Source organism: Miniopterus schreibersii, assembly GCF_964146895.1.
Source record: "Miniopterus schreibersii genome assembly, chromosome: 7".
NCBI lineage: Eukaryota > Metazoa > Chordata > Mammalia > Chiroptera > Miniopteridae > Miniopterus > Miniopterus schreibersii.
In genome coordinates this window covers 40,490,815-40,510,845 of record NC_138108.1, presented here as the reverse complement: position 1 = coordinate 40,510,845, position 20,031 = coordinate 40,490,815, and the positions used below count along the sequence as shown (strand labels likewise).

General features: G+C 36.7%; 1 protein-coding gene across 3 annotated transcripts in view; it reads right to left on the bottom strand.

Moving 5' to 3' along the window:
- The window catches only part of GPR155 (G protein-coupled receptor 155), a 49,614-nt gene that overhangs the window by 8,582 nt on the left and 21,001 nt on the right, over positions 1–20,031 (bottom strand). Inside the window, exons 9-17 of one of the 3 annotated variants that reach the window (XM_081142610.1) lie at positions 19,266–19,350; positions 18,542–18,632; positions 17,333–17,540; positions 16,213–16,317; positions 13,934–14,070; positions 12,382–12,477; positions 10,374–10,438; positions 7,963–8,097; positions 1,922–4,797 (exon numbers count right to left, since the gene is read on the bottom strand). In XM_081142610.1, the coding sequence (XP_080998736.1) occupies positions 4,752–4,797; positions 7,963–8,097; positions 10,374–10,438; positions 12,382–12,477; positions 13,934–14,070; positions 16,213–16,317; positions 17,333–17,540; positions 18,542–18,632; positions 19,266–19,350 (968 nt within the window). In that variant the 3' untranslated portion in view covers positions 1,922–4,751. Of the gene's footprint in view, positions 1–1,921; positions 4,798–7,932; positions 8,098–10,373; positions 10,439–12,381; positions 12,478–13,933; positions 14,071–16,212; positions 16,318–17,332; positions 17,541–18,541; positions 18,633–19,265; positions 19,351–20,031 lie in introns of those variants that run through there. The other 2 variants (XM_081142609.1, XM_081142611.1) reach the window with 2 other exon arrangements.

Genomic DNA, 20,031 nt, shown 5'->3' with positions numbered 1-20,031 from the left:
GAACGTGAAACCCAGAGGTGTGCCCTGACTGGAATCGTTTGGTGCACAGGATGCTGCTCAGCCCACTGAGCCACTCTGGCCAGGCTGCCTACCAGTCTTGATGTGGCTCCTGTTTTAAATCCCTAGTTATAGGACTTCCATTCAGCTAGATTTCAGGCGGTTCAGGCGGTTGTTTTGTAGTTTAGTTGCAATTCTGACGTGGTTGTGGGAGGGTTCTAGTACCACGTTTACCTAAGCTGCCATCTTCACCAGAAGCCACCAATGTTTTTGAAAATTTCTGCTATGCTGTTTTTCAGTTACCTGAACGTGTCCAGTTTCTATATCATGTCTGCACTCTCTGCTGGCACATTCATTTTATTTGCTCCTTTTTATATAAGTAGTTCTTTTTATCCTTAGAGTTTTGCTGAAACATGACTTCCTCAAGGAAGTTTTCTGCACATCACCTGGTCAAGTGTCTTATTACACATGCTCAGAGCCACGTGATCCTGATCACAAGTGTTACTATATATGTTGAACATCTGTCTCTCATAGTAGAATAGAAGCTTTATGAGGACAGGAACCATATTTTTCCCCATAGTTGCACGCTCAGTGTTCAACACTGTGTCTGTACAAGCTCAATAAGTATTTTGTTAAATGAACATTCAAGTACTGATGGAAAGAATTCATACAGTCCTCATCTGTAAAGTTAAGAAAATTAGGTAGACAATCACTCTGTACAACTTGATAGCCTTTGATAAGCCTCAGGTCAACCTGTTGCCTTTTTCCATATTCAGAATAGGAATAAGGAGGCCCCTGCAAAAGGCAAGGATTATTATAAGGACATGCAAATTAATTTATTAAACAGCTTAGGACACTTTCATTCTGTAAATCCAGTATGGTATTTGGGCTTTGTTACTTAAGTGGGTAAGTAATGCCTTGTGGTATATTTTAGAAAATTTAAGATTTTCTTAAATTTCATGTGTTTCTTAAAATATATAGTAGCTAAAATTAAGCTTTTTGGGGGGTCTTCCCTTAAATGATGTTTATTATTTACAATTATGTAATAAATCAAGGAAATAATCTAATAAACTGAGTAACTTAGAGAAAGCTAGTTTGATCTTTGATGAAAGCATTAATTTATATATTAATCTTCAACCAAAAATTTTGCCTTAGAAATAAGTATGCAGGGCTAGGATTTCATAAATTTAGTGCCTACTTAAAAAATTTGCCAGAAACAGGTTCTACAGAGTGAACGTTTTCTCTTTTTAATTAATTACTTCAGGCTTTTATCATACCACTTGTAGAAAATTATCATTCTATCTTTTCCTGAAGAATGGTGATAACATTTCTGATCATGAACTGTGTTTCCAACCACCATTCATCACTTGCCTACCTATGTCCAGTGTCTAAATTAATATAGTATTTTACATAATGTGAAATTTGAAGGGACAAAACCTAAGAGCTATATTCTGCTGCATAGAAAACAAACATGCTAAATAATAGTTTCACATTTTTCTTGCTTTTAGAAACTTACTAATCATTAATCACTATTCTGAAAATGCCAAGCACACTTTACCTTATTTTAAAAACATGGATGTTTAAGCACAAGCTAGTCATGGAACTGCTCACTGAGAACAAAGAAAATAATGATCATGCTGAAGATTAGTACACAAGTGGCAGATTTTTATCAAAATTGTATCAGCTGTGACCCTGCATATTAAAAATTATGAAATATGTGAAAAGGACCCTAATTTCAAATTGAGTAAATAAAAAGTGTTTACTGAGTGCACAGCGGAGCAAGGCCCTGTGTATAGGTCCCACGGGTCACAAAGAATAGAACAATCTCAGGAGACCCTTTAAGAAAACATTAAAAACTTATAGAAAAGACCTTGATGATGGCTTCTGCATTATTCAGATTACTCAAAGAAAAGACATTGGCAATGCAAGTTAAAATAGATATTTTATTGAGAAACTTGCTTTGTCAGTGACAGAGTAAAAGTTACAAATATTTTCATTTAATAAAATTAGCATATCCTTAATCCTAAAAACATCTCTTAAAAGTCTTCATTTTCAGAAACTGCAGATCATTTTGACCCCGTTTTCTTTTTTTTCTTTTAATGTCTCCCATGGAAAAGATGCTGCTGATTCCCTTCGTGCAAATAACAGAACATGTATAGTATGACTTGTTCACAAACACAACGAATTCTCCACTTGAGTTTGAGTTGCCTGCATGCATGTGAATTAATATCTCTATTGCTGTGGCTATAAAAGTCTCCTGGCACAACAATGAGGTTTTATGCTATTTCCTGAGCATTCTGAGAGTTACATTGTGGTCATATTAAAAAAAAAAAAAGTTCTGCAGCAAGACAGTTCTTCTAAAAAAATCCCCATTGTCTAATCATAATTTAAAATGGGTATAGGTTAATACTACACACTAAAGTATAATTTACAGGCATACCTTGTTTTACTGAGCATCGCTTTATTGCACTTCACAAATACTGAGTTTTTTACAAATTGAAGGTAAGAGCCTCCACCAGCGAAAAGTTTATGACTGGCTGAAGGCTCAGATAATGGTTAGCATTTCATAGCAGTAATTTTTTTTTTTTTAAGATGTTACTGACTTTAGAGAAGGGGGGGGGGAGAGAGAGAGAGAGAAACATCCATGTGAAAGTGATACATTGATTGGCTGCCTCCTGCATGTCCCCTCCTGGGGATCGAACCTGCAACCTTTCAGTGCACAGGATGATGCCCAACTGTTAGGAGCCGGTGATGTGTCTGGACATGGTCCACATCACCTGAGGGTCTGAAGTTCCCTTGAGGGGGTTTGCTATCCGAGATAAGGAAATACCAAGGTCTGGGCTCACGCAGGAAGCAGGATGTTTACTCTGAAAGAGTGTTGAAGGAACTGCTTTGTATCAGGCTCACCTCATTATCAATTGTCACTTATTATATAAAAAAGGCATTGAAGCCATTTGGGGCTGTGCCTTGTCAAGGACAGTCCTCCTGATCCCATAACTTTGTCTCTTTCATTCCCACCTCTCGACCTCAGGTTTGTTCATTTCTCAGGCTGTTCCTGACACCCAACCAACTGAACCACACCAGCCAGGGTGCAATAAAGTATTTTTTAATTAAGATATGTGCATTGTTTTTCAGACATAATGATATTGCATACTTAACAGACTATAATATAGGGTAAACATAATTTTTATATACAGAGGGAAACCAAAATTTTGTGTGACTCACTTTACTATGGTATTTTCTTTATTGTAGTGGTTTGGAACCAAACCCACAGTATCTCCAAGGTATGCCTGTACTTGTTAAATACATTAGCTTCCATGCAGGTTTTAAAAAATTACATATTAAATGACTTAACTCTATAAATTATTCTCTAAATGGCTTTTCTGTATGAGACACTAAAAGTATGAGATAAATAAATATTTAAAACATGTTTTAAATAAGTTAAACCAAAACTGTCAGTAAGTAGAGGCTCAAAGGTCATGGGGATAGATCTCTCTTTCATTTACTGAAGAACATAAAGCCTATCTGAGGGTAACATTTAGTAATTTTCAAATTTATTCATTTTTATACATGGACACAAAGAAGACTAAATTTTAAATGTAAGAGTAGGGTGTTAGGCTTAGAATTTGAAAATCCTGGCTTGAAGTACATAGTTTTTTCTTCTTTTTAACTGCAAGGAGTAAGGTAATAGGATTATCCTTCTGCATGGTGATGCTTTGTGCAAACACCAGAAGTAATACATCACATGGCAGTAATTTTGTTGATAAAATTTAAATGAATCTGCCCAAATTATTTTTAGCACAAAAGTTAAAGATTAAACTATACTTCTGTTGGTGGATTTTGTAGATGGTAAGATTAATGGAAGTTCTTACTCCCCTCCTAATGGCACAGATTAGTACTTTCAATAGCAAAGCAAGAAAAGATGAACCTTAAAAATAGCGTTCCCAGTTTTCAGTGAGTACTATTTGTCAAGGAAATGGGGAAAAAGAATAAGAATGCCTCTTATTCAAATAAGTAAAATTCTTTTTTAGGAGGTGCTATCAAGAAGTTCAAAGTTGTCATAATTTAAGGTCCATTTCCTACTGTCAATATACCTGCCAAATTTGGCAATTTAAAGGAATAGTAAATTGGATGCTGATTTTGAAATACAGCAAACAACTGCAGGAAGCAATGTTTTAAAATGTTGGCATAATTAGTTTTAAATAATTATTTAACAATTAGTAATTATTATATTGATTCAGAACTTTAACTTACTATTTTATTTTTCCTAAGTCAGTTTCCTGTGTGTTTTACTTACACATAAAATCACAGAATGTTAGCAAGGGGTGGGAACACATCAAATTTTACAGAAGAAGCACCTGAGGGTCAGAGAGGTTGTGATTTGCCCAAGGTCACACAGCTAAGTAACAGATCTGGGGCTAGAATATGACTTCATGTGGGGTTCTCCTTCATAATTTAGGTCTTAGGAGACAGGGATGAGTGTTCAATTTCTTTATATCTTTCCTGCTGTGGAGTGGTTGCATCAATAGCAGGAGGACTCTGTTCAGGACTCTTTTGAAGAAATCTGTAAAACAAGTACTCATCCCGAAATTCATAGTCATTGGTGATATGTTGGATGACTCCCCCCTGCACCAGTCTATCTCCATATATCACAGCTTCACCACGGTCGGAGGCGAGGCCAACTTCAATTAGCCAGTTCACCAGGTCACAGCCACAGAAGGTCCCAGCAGAAGTCTTTGCACCACACCTGTATGTCAAAGGAATGATTCACCCATATGTCCTGTAAATCTGGTATCAGCACTGCATGATAGAGGACAAGCAAGGAAAAATAGGAGACAGGGAGGGACAGCATGATAATTAAAAGTGTGGCAGGAATGAACTGTTGTGAATATAAAGGGTCTAACTCACCTGACCCTAGAAAGACCCACTGGAGACAAAGAACTATGCCAATAACCCCTGTGAAAACAGAAGTGCTTAAACCAAAAATCCCACTCACGTAATGTAAACTCATCTACAAAGAAATATTCTTTTTATAGTAGAGGGCTTCCTATGATCAGATACATTCTGTAGGCAGCTGAACATTATATATTTTGTAAATTGTATTCGTAGTTATAAGTAATCTGTCTCAGGAACATTAAATGATACTTTTTACAAGCTCTTAAGAAGGACAATTTTAACTAAACTACTCAAATCAAACTTTATGTTTTCTGCTTATCACAGTGCCCATGAATAGCCTTTCTTCTTGCCCTTAGCAGCCGAGACAATCTTACTGATGATACGTCAGCAATTTGCTGCACTAGGAAGTGAGGGAAGAATAAGTGAGATCTGTCTTATTACAAATCTAAGGTATTTAAAATGTACTTTGATTATGAATCTACTTGATTATTTAAGTTTTCTTCCTAACGCAAATGTGGGGTGCCTCAAGTATAAACAAATAAACAAGGGAAAGAGAAGTGGAAAAAAAACCCCAAATGAATTCTGTACATTTTCATACAAATATGCAATAGGCAGCATGAATCTGTTCAGAAGCATCAGTCAACCTGTAAAACCCAAAGTGCTTGGCAGTAGGAAATAGTGGGTGAAAATCAAGATGAAATGAAAAATAGGTGACAAAAATTTTAAAACATTTAACCACAAATGAATATACATCAGATTTTCATGTAAAAATTAGAAAAGAGGTTAATATACATGAAAAATGTTCTCAAGTACATAAAATCACAACATGTTAACATCAGTATTTTACTTACTAATAAGATAACTTATGCTTTGTAACTACAAACATCACTTTCAACAGAACCCTGAATATTACAACCTGAGCCTTCCTGCTTGCTGGTTTTTAATTTATAGCACAACATCTTCTCTAAATAATATTTGCTTCCTGATGACTGACTGCCAGGCAGCTACAACCGCAGCTCACGGAACTGCCCCGAGAGGCAGCAGTGTGCTGCTGTGCAGGCTGCAGGGCAGTGCCGCCACCAGCCAGCGCCCGCGCGCCACCTGGGACCGAGGCCGCCCGGCAGCCCCGCCGCCGGCGAGAGCTGTGCTTCCTGATGCTTGGCAACCACAGTGGGCCTGATGGAGCTGACTGGGAGCTCCCTTTTGTGATTTTAAAAAGCTGTTTTTTGATATAATTGTATTTGGCCCTTTCAGGGTGGGACACTAACTTTTATTCATAGTTTACCATTTCCAGAAACTGGACTAGGCCATCATATGGGTTTTGTCGTCTAACTTCAACAACCCAGAGACCCAGCATCTATTTTAAAGAAGAGAAAAACTAAGATTTGGAGACATGAACTTGCCCAGTGTCACACAGCTGATAAGTGGCATATCTAGGAGTTGAGTTCTAGTATTAGTCCCCCCCAGTGAGCCCCCTTTCCACTAGCTTTACCAGGCTACCTTCTGGTTATTATAAGATACAGTGGCATAATAACATGGAAGTCAATCATCCTAAATGGTAATTTTCATAAATTTTCAGTTATAGGCATAAAAGTATTTGGTTCTTTATGGTTTGGTGTGTTTTTTTCTTTTATGACAACTGAAAATCTTGGTAACATTTGTTTTTTGATTTCCTGCTGCATACTCTGTATCTTGAGGACTAGAAGAATACATATTATATCACAGACTGAAGGTTAGTACTTGAGGTAAAAAATAAGCAGCAGAATTCATTTTCCCCCCCAGTTTTCAGTTTAAGTTTATTAAAAGTAAGCACTGAAAGGAGATATGCAATTACTCCATCACACAAGGCACGTTTCAAGAGCTCAATAGCCACAAGTGGCTTAGTGGCTACACTGGAAAGCTCAGATCAAGGTCAAGAGTGGTTTTTGTTGTCCTCCAAATGCTAATTTAAACTGTGGTGCAAACGCTAAAAAATTATTTTACATTCTGCAAAAGAGAATTCTGAAATTAGATGAGAATGAAAAATTTTTAGTCTAATTCTTTTTGGGGGGTATCTTTGTACTTTTAGTTTTGCTGTGAAACTAAAACTGCTTTTTAAAAAGGAAAGCCTTTTTATTTTTCAATTAAAGTTTACATTCAATATTATATTAGTTTCAAGTGTACAGCATAGTGGTTAGACGATCGTATACTTTACAAAGTGATTGCCCCAATATTTCAATACCCACCTGGCACCATACATGGTTATTACAATATTACTGAATATATTCTCTATGTTGTACTTTATATCCCTGTGACTTTTTTGTAACTGCCAATTTGTATTTCTTAATTCCTTCACCTTTTTTACCCAGTCCCCCAATCACCCTCACCTCTGACAACTATCAGTCTGTTCTCTGCATCTATGAGTCTGCCTTTATTTTATTTTGTTCTTTAGATTCCAATATAATTAAAATCATATGGTATTTGGCTTTCTCTGTCTGACTTATTTCACCCTCTAGGTCCAACCAGACTATCGCAAGTGTTAAAATTTCATTCTTTTTTTATGGCCGAATAATAAATATATAGGTACCACCACTTTTTTATCCATTCATTTATTGATGGGCACTTGGGTTGCTTCCATATCTTGGCTACTGTAAATATCAATCAGAATTTATTAAGAGACAGAAATTTCATTTCACTTGCTTGACAATATCTTTAGTAATTTGAAATAACATACCACTAGGAGATGGGGAACACAAAATAATTCCTAATTCCAATGTATCTCAAAGTTTTGTGAGACACTAGTGCTCAACATGAAGTGAATGTTAATAATTGGCTACATTTTAGTTGTTTCTTAAGTTTTCAGATTTTATATGGAAATCAAAAGTTATATACATTTTAAATTATAAAAATCAAAGTGTTAATGGCTCTTATATATGCTGTTTCTTAAACTATAAACTGACCCATAGCTATTTTAACTTTTGCATATATATGTGATATTAAAAAGAATAATCATGTAGTCACAACCACATTACTTACCCTGTTACAAACCAAAATTATCACCTAAAATATGATATCTGGACCTATACTTACCTTCTTTCTTTGACTATGTTTCGGATACAGAGGTCACGGTGATAATGTATAAATTGTTGACAGGTCATTTTTATTTCCTCAGGAACAGGAGAATCCCTGTTTTCTGTTGTTTCTTTATTCCATAGAAATTCAAGTCTGAAAACCAAAATTTAAGGAGGCTGTTTTTAAGGAAAGAAAAGCACCGAGAGAGAACCCATCCTGCTTATTACCCCATCAACATGGCTGTTCCACAGCTGTCATTTACCAAAGCTGTCACCCTCAACACTGAGAGAGACATCATTAGTGTCTGAAGCAGAAACATACTTAGGCTGCATACGATTTCCTATTCAAAGCAGAATGGGATGGTAGTGAGGTGGGGTGTGGCGGGGTATTTTATAAAATTGTTCTGGACATTTTATAAAAAACCCTCCAGACATGTTTGACCCATTTCAGTTTCTACCATAAATGCAGTTTCTTATTCTACATTCTATTGTTTGAAATGCAAAAATAACTGACAGAGATTAATTATTTCATTTAATCATTTTCCAGTTTCAGTACCCAACAGGCACATAATGGGATCTGGAGTTCAGAACAGTTCTGTTTCTGCAGCCCAAACAATAAATCTGTTGACTATTTTAATTGATCAACATTATGAAGCTAGTAATTAAGCTCAGTGACTTCTCTATTATGCTTTTCTTCCCCATGACAGGATTAAGACCCTAGCAACTTAACATCTTAATAATAATGATGATGTTGATGATGAAAAAGAAGGAGAAATAAGAAGGAACAGTTACCAATTACTGGGCACTTTTTATATTATTAGTAGGAGAAATTACATTAGCACTTCTAGTTTCTACTAATTCTGACTGAAGACAAATGAAGTACAAGGCTTTGTAATCCCCCCACCCCACCTATTTCTCCCACCCCCAAGTTGGAGTATTACCACTTCATTATTTTTCATAAATTCCCGATCTGAATTCAAAGCAATTCTTCACCAAGCTAATGAAAGCTCAAACATTTAGAAAGACTTGAGTTTTCTATAAATTGTTAGTTTGATACAGAAATCCTGTTGCCAAAGGAGAAAGGTAATCAAATATAAACCTTTGGGGGCACATTACCTATTCCATTGCTAACTATATTTTCAAGTTTGATTTTACTTTATGTAGTTAATAGCACAGAGAGAAGCCAGCATCCATCATTTCTGGTTAAAATGCAAATTACAATGTTGAATTGATAACAGTTCTAATATCTTCTCTGCAATTATTTACAACAAATATGCAAATCAACAGATAACCTTTCTGTGGTGTTTGTTTACCCTTCCTGTGGTCTCCCAGCAGTTAGTTACTAAAGACTTAAAAATATCAGTATCTTAATGGAATGGCTTTGTCATTACCTTTATGTCAGGGTAGGTAGCTAGATATTAATAAAGGAAGGGAGCAAAGGGAGTCCGATATTAAGAAGCCTAATCAACTGGGGAGCTGAACTGGACGCTGAGCCTGCTTCGCCAGGAAGCTGCAGCCTTCAGAGGCTCCCCAGGGGACCACTGCATGGCAGGGGCAGGGGCAGGGGCAGGGGCAGGGGCAGGGGCAGGGGCAGGGGCAGGGGCAGGGGCAGGGGCAGGGGCAGGGGCAGGGGCAGGGGCAGGGGCAGGAAGCATTGTCAGCGGTCATTACTCGAGGAGGAATAAACAGCAGGAGAAATTACCCTGCTGGGCGCCTGCCCAGGGGGCAGGTGCTTGTGCTGTGAGGCATGCGCAGTAGGAGCCAAGATGGCATCACAGGGGGCGGAGCCTAGCCTGGGACAGGGACCGGATTGGGTAAGGGGCGGAGAGCCCTGAAAGAGCTAGGGAATGGATTGGTTAGGGAGACGCACCAGCAGGACCCCTGAAAGAGTAGGAAGTTGATTGGTTACTTAAAAAAGCACCTAGTCCTTCCCAAGCCCAAGGTAATATAATCAATCGGCTTAACGAGAGCGCTCCCTCCCTCCCTCCCTGTCTGTCTGTCTGTCACTGGGCCCCTCGTCTGCTGGGCCTCTCCCCACGGCAGCCGCGTGGCCCTGGCCGCAGCCGGGCCCAGCGCACCCGCAGCGCTGCCGACGCGACGCCCGCCTGAGCGGAGCCGGGCCAGGCAGCTGCGCTGGGGCGACGGGCACAGGCTGAACTGGGATCGCTTGGATACGGGCTGAAGCAACGGCGCAGAATTTCTGGACACTGGTCTTCGCTCTGGGTTTGATGAAGACAAGGCTGGACTTCTTTAACAGCAGGGTGGCGCTGAGCCCCAGACCGCCCTTTGATTTTGCTTCTACAGGAAACCTTGCCGCTGAACCTGTCCCCCAAGCATGCGTCCCTGGAGTGCTTTCCCTGCGACGCCACGAAAAGGCCTCATGCGCACCGGCGGCATCTACAGATATAGATTTTTTTCAAATAAATTTACCTTCTTTTGAAAGGTCGTATGATTAAATGTTTGTCTAATCCAAAGATGCCAAAGGAAATAAATCCCTATGGAAGAAAAAAAAGATTTTATGAATACAATAAAATCTCAAGACAGAGAAATTATGGAAGCCACCAAATTTAGTGCTTAGGGAAGAAAACCTGTATGATTAAAGCAACATTTTAAATAGAACACACAGGCAGGCCTTCTAAAATTTAGTGCCTGGAGGCAAGTATGATCCTTGGCTGCCTCCTTCCAATCATCTGTGCTACTAGTTATAACGGGCGATATAAACCAGTGCTGCGCAACCACATGAGCGAGTTGGCTTACTGACGAAAACGAAAACATTTAGGGCTATATGTCTTTGTTTTTCTCTTTTTAAAAATAAAATAAAATATTTCACATTGTGCTTAAGAATTTCCTTATTATTTTTCTGTTAAAACGTCAGAAATTACAGAATTTAGAAGTGCCATAGTATCTGAATAGATCAGGGCGACGAGGGAGCCAGGCGGTTGGAAACTGCCATTTGTCAGGCACAGTGGGATAAGAATCTAGTGCGGGGGGTGGGAGGTGGGATGGAGAATGCAATAGGAAGGACCTACCGTTCTTACCCCGAACTATAAATAACCAGAAGGCAATGATCTGACTACAACACCTCAATACATCCCCAAGAGAAAAATGGGATGTAGGGGGTGTGTGGAGGGCGAGAGGTTGTGGTATCTCTCTCCCTCCTTTGCAGCACTTGAGCCATAGCTGTGGGGGCAGCATTTCAAACAACATTCCTGGCATTTGTGTATGTATGTGAAGCTTTCTCAGCCCCAGTCCTGGGATGGCTCAGCTTGGAGTTGCCTTTAAAAAGGCAAAATGCTGAGTGAGGCTGTGATTTTTTCCACCTAGTTATTTTATAGTTCTTGCGTACAAAATCTGATCTTAGCATCCCAAACTGAGGTGGGCATCAAGTAGCCCTTGGGATGCTCATGTCTAGTTGTAATAAACTGATTGAGGTCACTTGTCTACCTAGACATGGCATTTTTGTTCCCACAATAATGGTGAAACAAGCTCAAAATTATTTTTTAGAAAAATTAATGTTAGGGAAAAACTTGCAGGGACATCTACTGATAAATGTTAACTAACTCACATAGCCAATTATTTTAGATTTAATAGGTAAACCTAATAATTTCAAACAGTACTTTTTTCAACCCAATACTCAATCTGGGAACTAATATTCTCTAATTAAAAAGTAAGGGATTGATACAGGATCAAATTTTGAAATTTGCACATAAAAGACATTTTTCCAGTAAGCAAAATGCCATTTGTCCTTAAATATTCATTTTAATAGTGGCATTAAGACAACAGCACTAGTTTATTAGCTCTTCATAGAATTTTAGTTTCTAATTTTTAAACTAGGGAAGATAATGTCTACTTTGCAGGTATTGTGATATTTAAATGAGATAGTTAATATAAAATGCTTAACAATGGGTATTGCATTGTATCCTCTCAAGGCATGTAACTACTATTGATACCTGGCCAAAGTTTACTTATACACCAATTTATAATTTTTAGAAAAGATTTAAATACCTATTGTCCAAGAAATATCAAAATGTAAATGAAATAATGTAAACCAATTTAAGTGGCTAAACAAAAGGCTTAGAGAAGGTAAGTCATTTTCCCAAAGTAACTTATTAAGACCACAACAAAGTTTAAAAAGTGCTTGGAACATCTTGTCGCTGCTTACATTACCATTCTTTATCTCAAAACCAAAGCAAAAAACGATTTGGTATTTCTGACTACAACACTCAGTGTGCATTCTGATGACTTTAACCAATATAATAATTCATCTCTACTAGAGGCAGGCAGCAGCTGTCAGCTGTCATGCATACCAGCAGCTGGCAAACAAACTAAACCCTTTTGATTTAAAAGAAAAAAACATCCGGCTCCCCACCCCGACCCCCACCCCAATCAACCCATCCAGGCAAACAAAAACCCCTTGAAGTTCTCAGTAAATAAATACCTGGCCAAAGTTAAACACAGCACAGAAAAACTGTAACTCAACATACAGTCTTCCAGGCTCCTGGTTGAACAGCCACCATAAACAACTAGAAAGATTCTGTAAAGGAAGGAGAAAATAGTATTTTTAAATGAAAAAAGCTAATCATTTCTCTCTATCTAGAATACGTAACAGTCACTTAATAATTAGAGAGAAAAAGACTAATGGGAAAAACACCAAGAGAATATAGAGGCTTTGTCTTTCGAACAAGAGGTTTCAACCTCTGCTCTTGACAGATGTCACTCAAACAGCATCTATTCTGATCAGATTTGAAGCAAGAAGACATGAGCCATAATACAGAAGCTTACATAATATATCAGGACTGCCGACTAGTCTAAGACAGGACTGATTTTAAAATTAGTTCTACACAATGGAAACAATCACATCACTAAGCAACAATTCTTGGCAGCATTTCTTTTGATTTTTGTTCTTATACAGTGCTGGCTGATATCATTCTGTGTAATGAGCATCCCAGTGTAAAAAGGGTAAGAGAGTTTCCTCATAGGCTATATGGTCCATTTTCCTACCTTTAGACAAGTTACACTTGAACCATCTCCGAGAATTATATAAAAATAATTGACAATTCACAAAAGAGGACATAAAGCAATTTAAAAACCCTTTAGTAGTAAAAAAAAAAAAATGCATTTAAAAATAAACTACTATATTTTACTTACAAAATTATCAAATTAAAAAATTTATAATAGTCAATGTTGGTGAGAATACTTTACAAACCTATACTACTCCTTTGGAAAACAATAAAATGCATCCAAAGGCACAGAAATATTTATACTCTTCGATCCAGGTTTCTCAACTTTAAGAATCTATCATAAACAAATAGACTGCACGGAGATGTTTATCAGAGCATTTTAAAAGACTAGGAAGGATCCATAAGGAATTGGTTGAGTTAATTATAACATATCCCCTCTATGGTTTATTGAGGAGCCATTTAAAGTAATGGTTATGAGCAATATGAAAATGCTTGACATAGTGACAAAGCAGGATATAAATTTGCATGTATGATTAGAACCATGAAAAATGTATTAAAAAATAGAAGACAGTAGTATGATAGATATTTTTCTTCTTTTCTCTATTTTGTAAGTATCTATTATATGAAGTAGTTATTTTCATAATTTAAACTTATTTTTTAAAGTTATTTATCTGAGGAATATCTTCTGAGAGACCACATAGGCATTTATCCACTGAGGTCCGTCAAGGAACACACTAGGAATAAGTGGCCTGCACACATCACAGAGATACCTCGTCTTACAAATTCTAGGTTCAGAGTATAGAATGAGTGATTCTGAGCAAAATAGGTCTTGGAGCATTTAAGCAACAGAGTAATGTGAATTATTCATTCTTCTTTCCCCAAAAACATTTAGCTCAACATTAGGATTCAGATGGCCTAGCTGCCACCCCCCTGGGAAGTAGGAACTAAGTTTCTCCCAGATGCCTGAATAAAACCTTTGCCAAACACTTAAAGAAGTGGTTCCAAAACAAAATGAGAAGAAACATTTACAGCAAACAGTCCGATAATGAGGAGTAAACACAGCAACACATGTCGAGTCAGTTGCTGGTCTCCACTCTGTAGATACTGCTCTTCTTCCTGGACTAATATGCAGCTCTGGGAGTTACAGCGGCTCTCACAATAATCATCTATAAAACAGTAAATACAACAATCTGTAATCAGAGCTTTTTATTTGAATGCATTTTAAATTCATAATGACTTCCTAAGCAAAACACCACATATGCACATTCAGCTCAGAATCAGTATATTATTTTAGATAAAATCTGAGGAAGGCTCCTTATGTTGTTTCAAGAGAGTTCTACTTGTAGGGTGTTTTTATCTGAAAAAATAGGAGTAGTATGCAATACTCCCCTTCTACACTGTTCAACAATGGGATACACACACACACACACACACACACACACACACGAATTCAAGTTTCATCTGAAATAAATCTACATATTGGTCATGAATACTCTATCTGGCTAACTGTAAACCAAATTTACTACTACCACTTGCCTTTCATTGAGGAGTTTAAAATTTGCCTCAGGAATGATGTTTAAGGAACCAAATAAAAAAATCATACATTTTATTCACACATGGAACCAAATCAAATCACAGGCATGACTCTAAAATAGAGGTGAGAGGCCTTTCCCAAGCAACTTCTGTTTCCCTACCTCAGATCCACTATATATGGCATCAAAAGCAGGAGAAAATATTTTTACAAAAATATATGCCTAACATACAGTCTTGTTTCAAAAAGTCAATGACTAAAACACAGTTTTATGACTCTTACACTCAAGATAACAAAAAATTTATTTCCTAAGGACACTTTTTAGAAAAAGACATATGTTCCCAGAGCTTTAAACATGGTCTAACATAATAGCTGATGGCATGGGGGAAAGTCTGCAATGTTGCTAAGTAAAAAGAAAGCAGGCTGCCAAACTATCTCTGCAGAATTTCTCTGTAGTATGATCCTGTTTTAATAAAAATTATTGGTGTATGTATTGATGTAGAAAAATTCTACAGTATATATAATAATAACCTGGCCTTAAAATATGTACAAATATTTTAAAAATGTATAAAAAAATTTCAGTACCTTTCTTATACATTGCAATATTTATTTTGCCTTTGTGCTGTGCCTGCTTTTGGGGATGAGGAATTAATTATATTATTAAACTCTAAAATTTCTCATTCGTCCATGGTTTGATTTCCTTTAGACTTTATTTTAGACTTAGGAATGATACTAAATTGTGTCAGCAGATGAAGCCCATTTATGATGACTCCCATTCTATATAGTGTTCATTTCTAGTCAGCAAATGAGAGCCAAATATAAACCCTGCCTGAATAATAACTACTACAGCTACTATTATGTTTAGTGAGCATTTACTTTGTATACCATTCACTTTGCTAAGTGATTTGCATACATTATTTCTTATAATTCTTACATTTGTTATATAAAAACATAATGCCTTTGGCAACAACAGTTGATGTACGCTTCATTATAGAGACTTTTTGCGGTTTCCCTTTCAAGTTTGATTATAAATTAGTATAACCAACTAAATTGTAACTTCACATAGTATGTTATAAATAATTGTTTTAAATACTTTGAAATCCAGACCACAAATGTGATTCAGTCTTAGTCTGTATGCCAAAAGGTTATTACTTTTAAAGATTTCTCTTTTTATAAAAAAGGGTATATTTTAAGTATATGGATTCAAAATGTAATTAAGCCCTAATTAATTAGTCTGGCCCTGAGGAAGGAGAGAGGGGGAAGTCTCAGCTATTAAAGCAAGAAAAAAGGCCAAAAAATTAATGGTGCTTAAATTAAACTTCTCGGAACTAACACTTGGGTTGAACTTATTGGAAAAACTGATGTGAGTGTGTGTCTAATACTACTTATTACTACATTATAAGAACTTTATTTTTTTAATTGAGTATTCTATCTATGCATGATTATACTATTAGCACTTTCCTCCATCTTATTTGAGAACGCATATTCTTATTTTATTTTTATTTATTGATTTTAGAGAGAGAGAAACATCAATTTGTTGTTCCACTTATTTATGCATTCAATGGTTGATTCTTGTTTGTGCACCGATCAGGGATTGAATCCACAGCCTTGGCATATCAGGATGACATTCTAACTAACTGAGCTACCTGGCCAACAGGAGAACACAGATTCTTAAACAGTATAGTTTTTATAACAATTCTATATACAGTTCTTTTAAGGCATAAGATAAGGAAACTTCTGATCCTTAGGTCCATCCTCATAGCCCAGAGGTACTTACTTTTCTCAAAAGAAGGAGTCACCGGTCCACTGGAGCTTATGTTTGTTTCTGGCTCTATGGATGAGCAGCATAATTCACCATTTCCCATGGAGCATGAGCAGCACCCTACATGGATAAAATAGCATGTAAGGACAGAGCCCAATCACAACAGAAATAGATAACTTCAAAGATGCCAAACAGAACAGACCAAAACCAAAAAAGATTAGTCATCCTTTGACTCCACAAACTCTCTAAGCAAAAATGTAACATCATTTATACTTCCTAGCACAATATTTTGCCTGTGAAATCTCCACATGCACCAATGAATCCAAAATGTATACTTCACTGCTGAGTTCCCTTCATGAATTAAAGCGAACCCCGCAACAAACGTTAACACTTATTAACAAAGTCACTTAGGATCATATTTTTGCTTATACCAAGGATTGCTAAACATTTTTTATAAAGGAGCCAGATGGTAAATATTTTGCAGACCACTGGGTCTCCCTCTGTTCAATGACTAAACTCTACCAAAAGAGCATGAAAGCAGTCATAGACACATAAATGAATGAGCATGGCTATGTTTCAATAAAACATTATGGACACTGAAATTAAATTTCATGTAACTTACAAGTGTCATAAAATAGTTGTCTTTAAAAAATTTTTCTTCAATCCTTAAAAAATGTACAAACTATTCTTAGCTCTTGGGCCATACAAAACAGGTGACTGACCAGACTTGGCCTGTAGACTGCAATGTGCCAACTCCTGACTTATACTATTAACCGTGTTTCAGTCACGCCTCCTTTAGCATTCTATTGATAGTGCTTGCCTGATAAAAGTTGTTAAATTAACAAATTTAGGTGCTTAGTTTGCTAAAAGGGCCTTCCTTCAGTTGTTACTTTTTTCTAATACTTTTCGGTTTGAGGAAGTTTTAGGATTTAACAAAAGATTATCCTCACAAAAGATTTATAAACAATCTAATGAATGAACTTGCAATCTTTCTATTATCAATGATCATTCAAGTTCCTCATATGACAAATACCTGTGATATTCAAGATAGCTCAAGGAAGTTCCCTTAAACAAAACATTTAGGACATATGCTATACAGGCATATAAAGAGTTTCTTTATATTTAAGGATCATACTTGTTTCCGGGATAGAACTTGTAAAAGGTTCAGGTTCACTTATTGGCACTGGACTCTCCTCAAAAGCAGTGTTTTCAGGCTCTGCTGCTTTGTGGTTCTGAGGCTGACTGAAACCTTCATAGGTTCCTTGGGTGGTGCGGTTCATGCACATGAGTGATATGCTGGCTATCACAATGCTGCAGAACAGGGTGACTGATGTGGTGATCATCTGCCAAAAAGACATTAAGTCACTTTTTACAATTCCATCTTGATAATCATAGCAGAATAGGTTAAGGGTACTTTTTGATGGAAAATGCAATATCTTCATAGCTTAAATGCTCTAGAACAGTGGCTCTTAAAAAAGAGGAAGAGTATGGAAGAGATGTAAGTTACTTGTAGAAAATTAGAGTTTGCTGTAATCATGTAAGATTTCTAGATGCTTCTTTCACTCTACATTCATGCCACTGGTTTCTTCCACAGGTGATTTAAAGAATTGCTTACACACCCTCTCTTCAAAGTTTTTGCTTGTTTTAATACATAGTTTAAGCACATTTCAACTAGAGGCTTTGTTATGGTAATAATACCCAAAATAAATAATCATAGCTAATATTTACTGAGTATTAACTATATGGCAGCACTAGTTTGAGTCCTTTATATGTATAATCTTACTTATTATCACAACAACCCAACAAAATTCAAAATTACAAAACAAAACAAAAAAACATAGGAAATCAAAGTCATTTGAGGAGATTTTTATAAAAATCCATCTATGGGCCCTACCCCCTGGAGAATTTCCAATTCAGCAGGTCTCACAGGTCTCCTTCTCTATAGCTTTTCAAGCACACTTTCTCGCAGATACTTTTTGTTCTGAAATTTATATTTATTGTAGGATTGAAAGTCAAGAACTTGGCTTTTATTATTACTGCTAACTCACTAAATGACTTCAAATTAATCACTCTTTCCTCTAGTAGAGTAAACATAATTCATAAGTGTTTAAGAGGACTCAATAAATTTCAAACATTTGAAATCTGCAGTTAAAAACAAACTTAGACACGTAAAATCTTTACCACATTTTGAGGTGTGACTTAAAGTGATACAGGATCACCAGAGTGATATGCGGTAAGTTGGAATAGATTTTCAAAATTAATTTTAATGTAAATATAACAAAACACATGAACAAGCTAAAAAGAGATGTTCTCAAGAACAGAACTGTCAATAAACTCTTCTCACCTGCTCTTTTCCATAAAAGAAGGCTGAGTCAATGCTATCTCCATTATGTTTTCCAGTCATCAAAAGAACACCAACAAGGAGAGCAGGAATTCTGGAATAACAGGGTTTAGAGAGAAAGAGAATGCATAGTAACTATTGACAAGAAGAATATTCTGAGATGTTCTAAATTAAATCAAAGTAGATGGAGAGCGAGAAGACAGAACTGTTCATCTATTAATGGCAACAAAGGACTGCTCACATTCCTGTATATCTGTTGGAACTTCGGATGGATTTCCAGGTGGCTATTTCCACAGGTTATTTTTCAGCCAGGCCCCATCAGACTCCCGGAGTGTCTGCTTTTTAATGTTTACACGTGGGCTTTCTGGACTGCGCTCACAGCCGATCCACAGGCGCGCATGTTTCTTTTTGTGGATCTGCGACTATCCCAGAGCTGGCTCGCTTCGCCTTCTCCCACCCCTTTGCCTGTAGCTCATGTCAATGGTTTCGGCATCTACATCTTTCTTCCCCTTTCCCTTACCTAATGTATAAAAACATTTGCAAACTGCGAGATGATGGACATGCTGCCTTTCCTACCTGGCCAGGCAGCTGGTAGTTTAGAATCCCTTTTGCTAGCAATGGCCTAATAAGCCCTTTCTTTTAAAAATACTTTCAGCCATGGAAGCGTCTTATTGTTTAACGCTGTATATATAGAAACATGTAAGCAAACAGGAAACTACCAACTTACCCCCAGCCACATATTATGATGATTCCAACAGGAATTTGTACCTCCTCTTTCCTTTTCAGAAGAAACAAAGAAATTGCTAGAAGGCCTAAGAACAAGAAATAGAGGTGGAAAGGTACATAATTACTCTTGGTGTTGATAGGACTTCATGGAATTTTATGTAACCAAGCTCCTTTCAGCAGCCGTCTGCAGTGTCTGTCCTAGAATTTACTCCTTCTAAGTAAACACCACCCCCAATATTTTGAAGCAAGATTTCTTACTTCAAAATCATTTGTGTTTTCCCTTCTATATTGTGTCTTTACTCAAATCTTCTTGTTTTATACATGAGGATTTTTTCAAAAGCCCCAAATCATCTCATTCTTTTGACTATGTGTTTGGAATCTATGTATATTTTAAAAAAGGAACTTTTAAAAAGTGGCTACAGAACAATTTTAAGAATAAAAACACTCCCATTCTATTGATGCTAAGAAAGTACCAGCAATTCTTATACAGGTTTTGTTTTTAGAAAATCCTCCAAGTCTAAATGTTGGATCTTATATACAAATATAATATGAACTTAATACAAAAACAAATGTTTTAAAATTCTTTAGCTCTCCTTATACCGTATATCCAATTATTTATACAAAGTATTTCTTATTTAACAAATTCGACATAGGTAAAGAATCTTAGAACTTTAGGGTTGGAAGGGACGGCTGTTTTAAATTAACACCTTCGTTTTACAGACACAGAAACAAGGGTTTGCCCAAGCCACATAGCCAGCAGAGGGCAG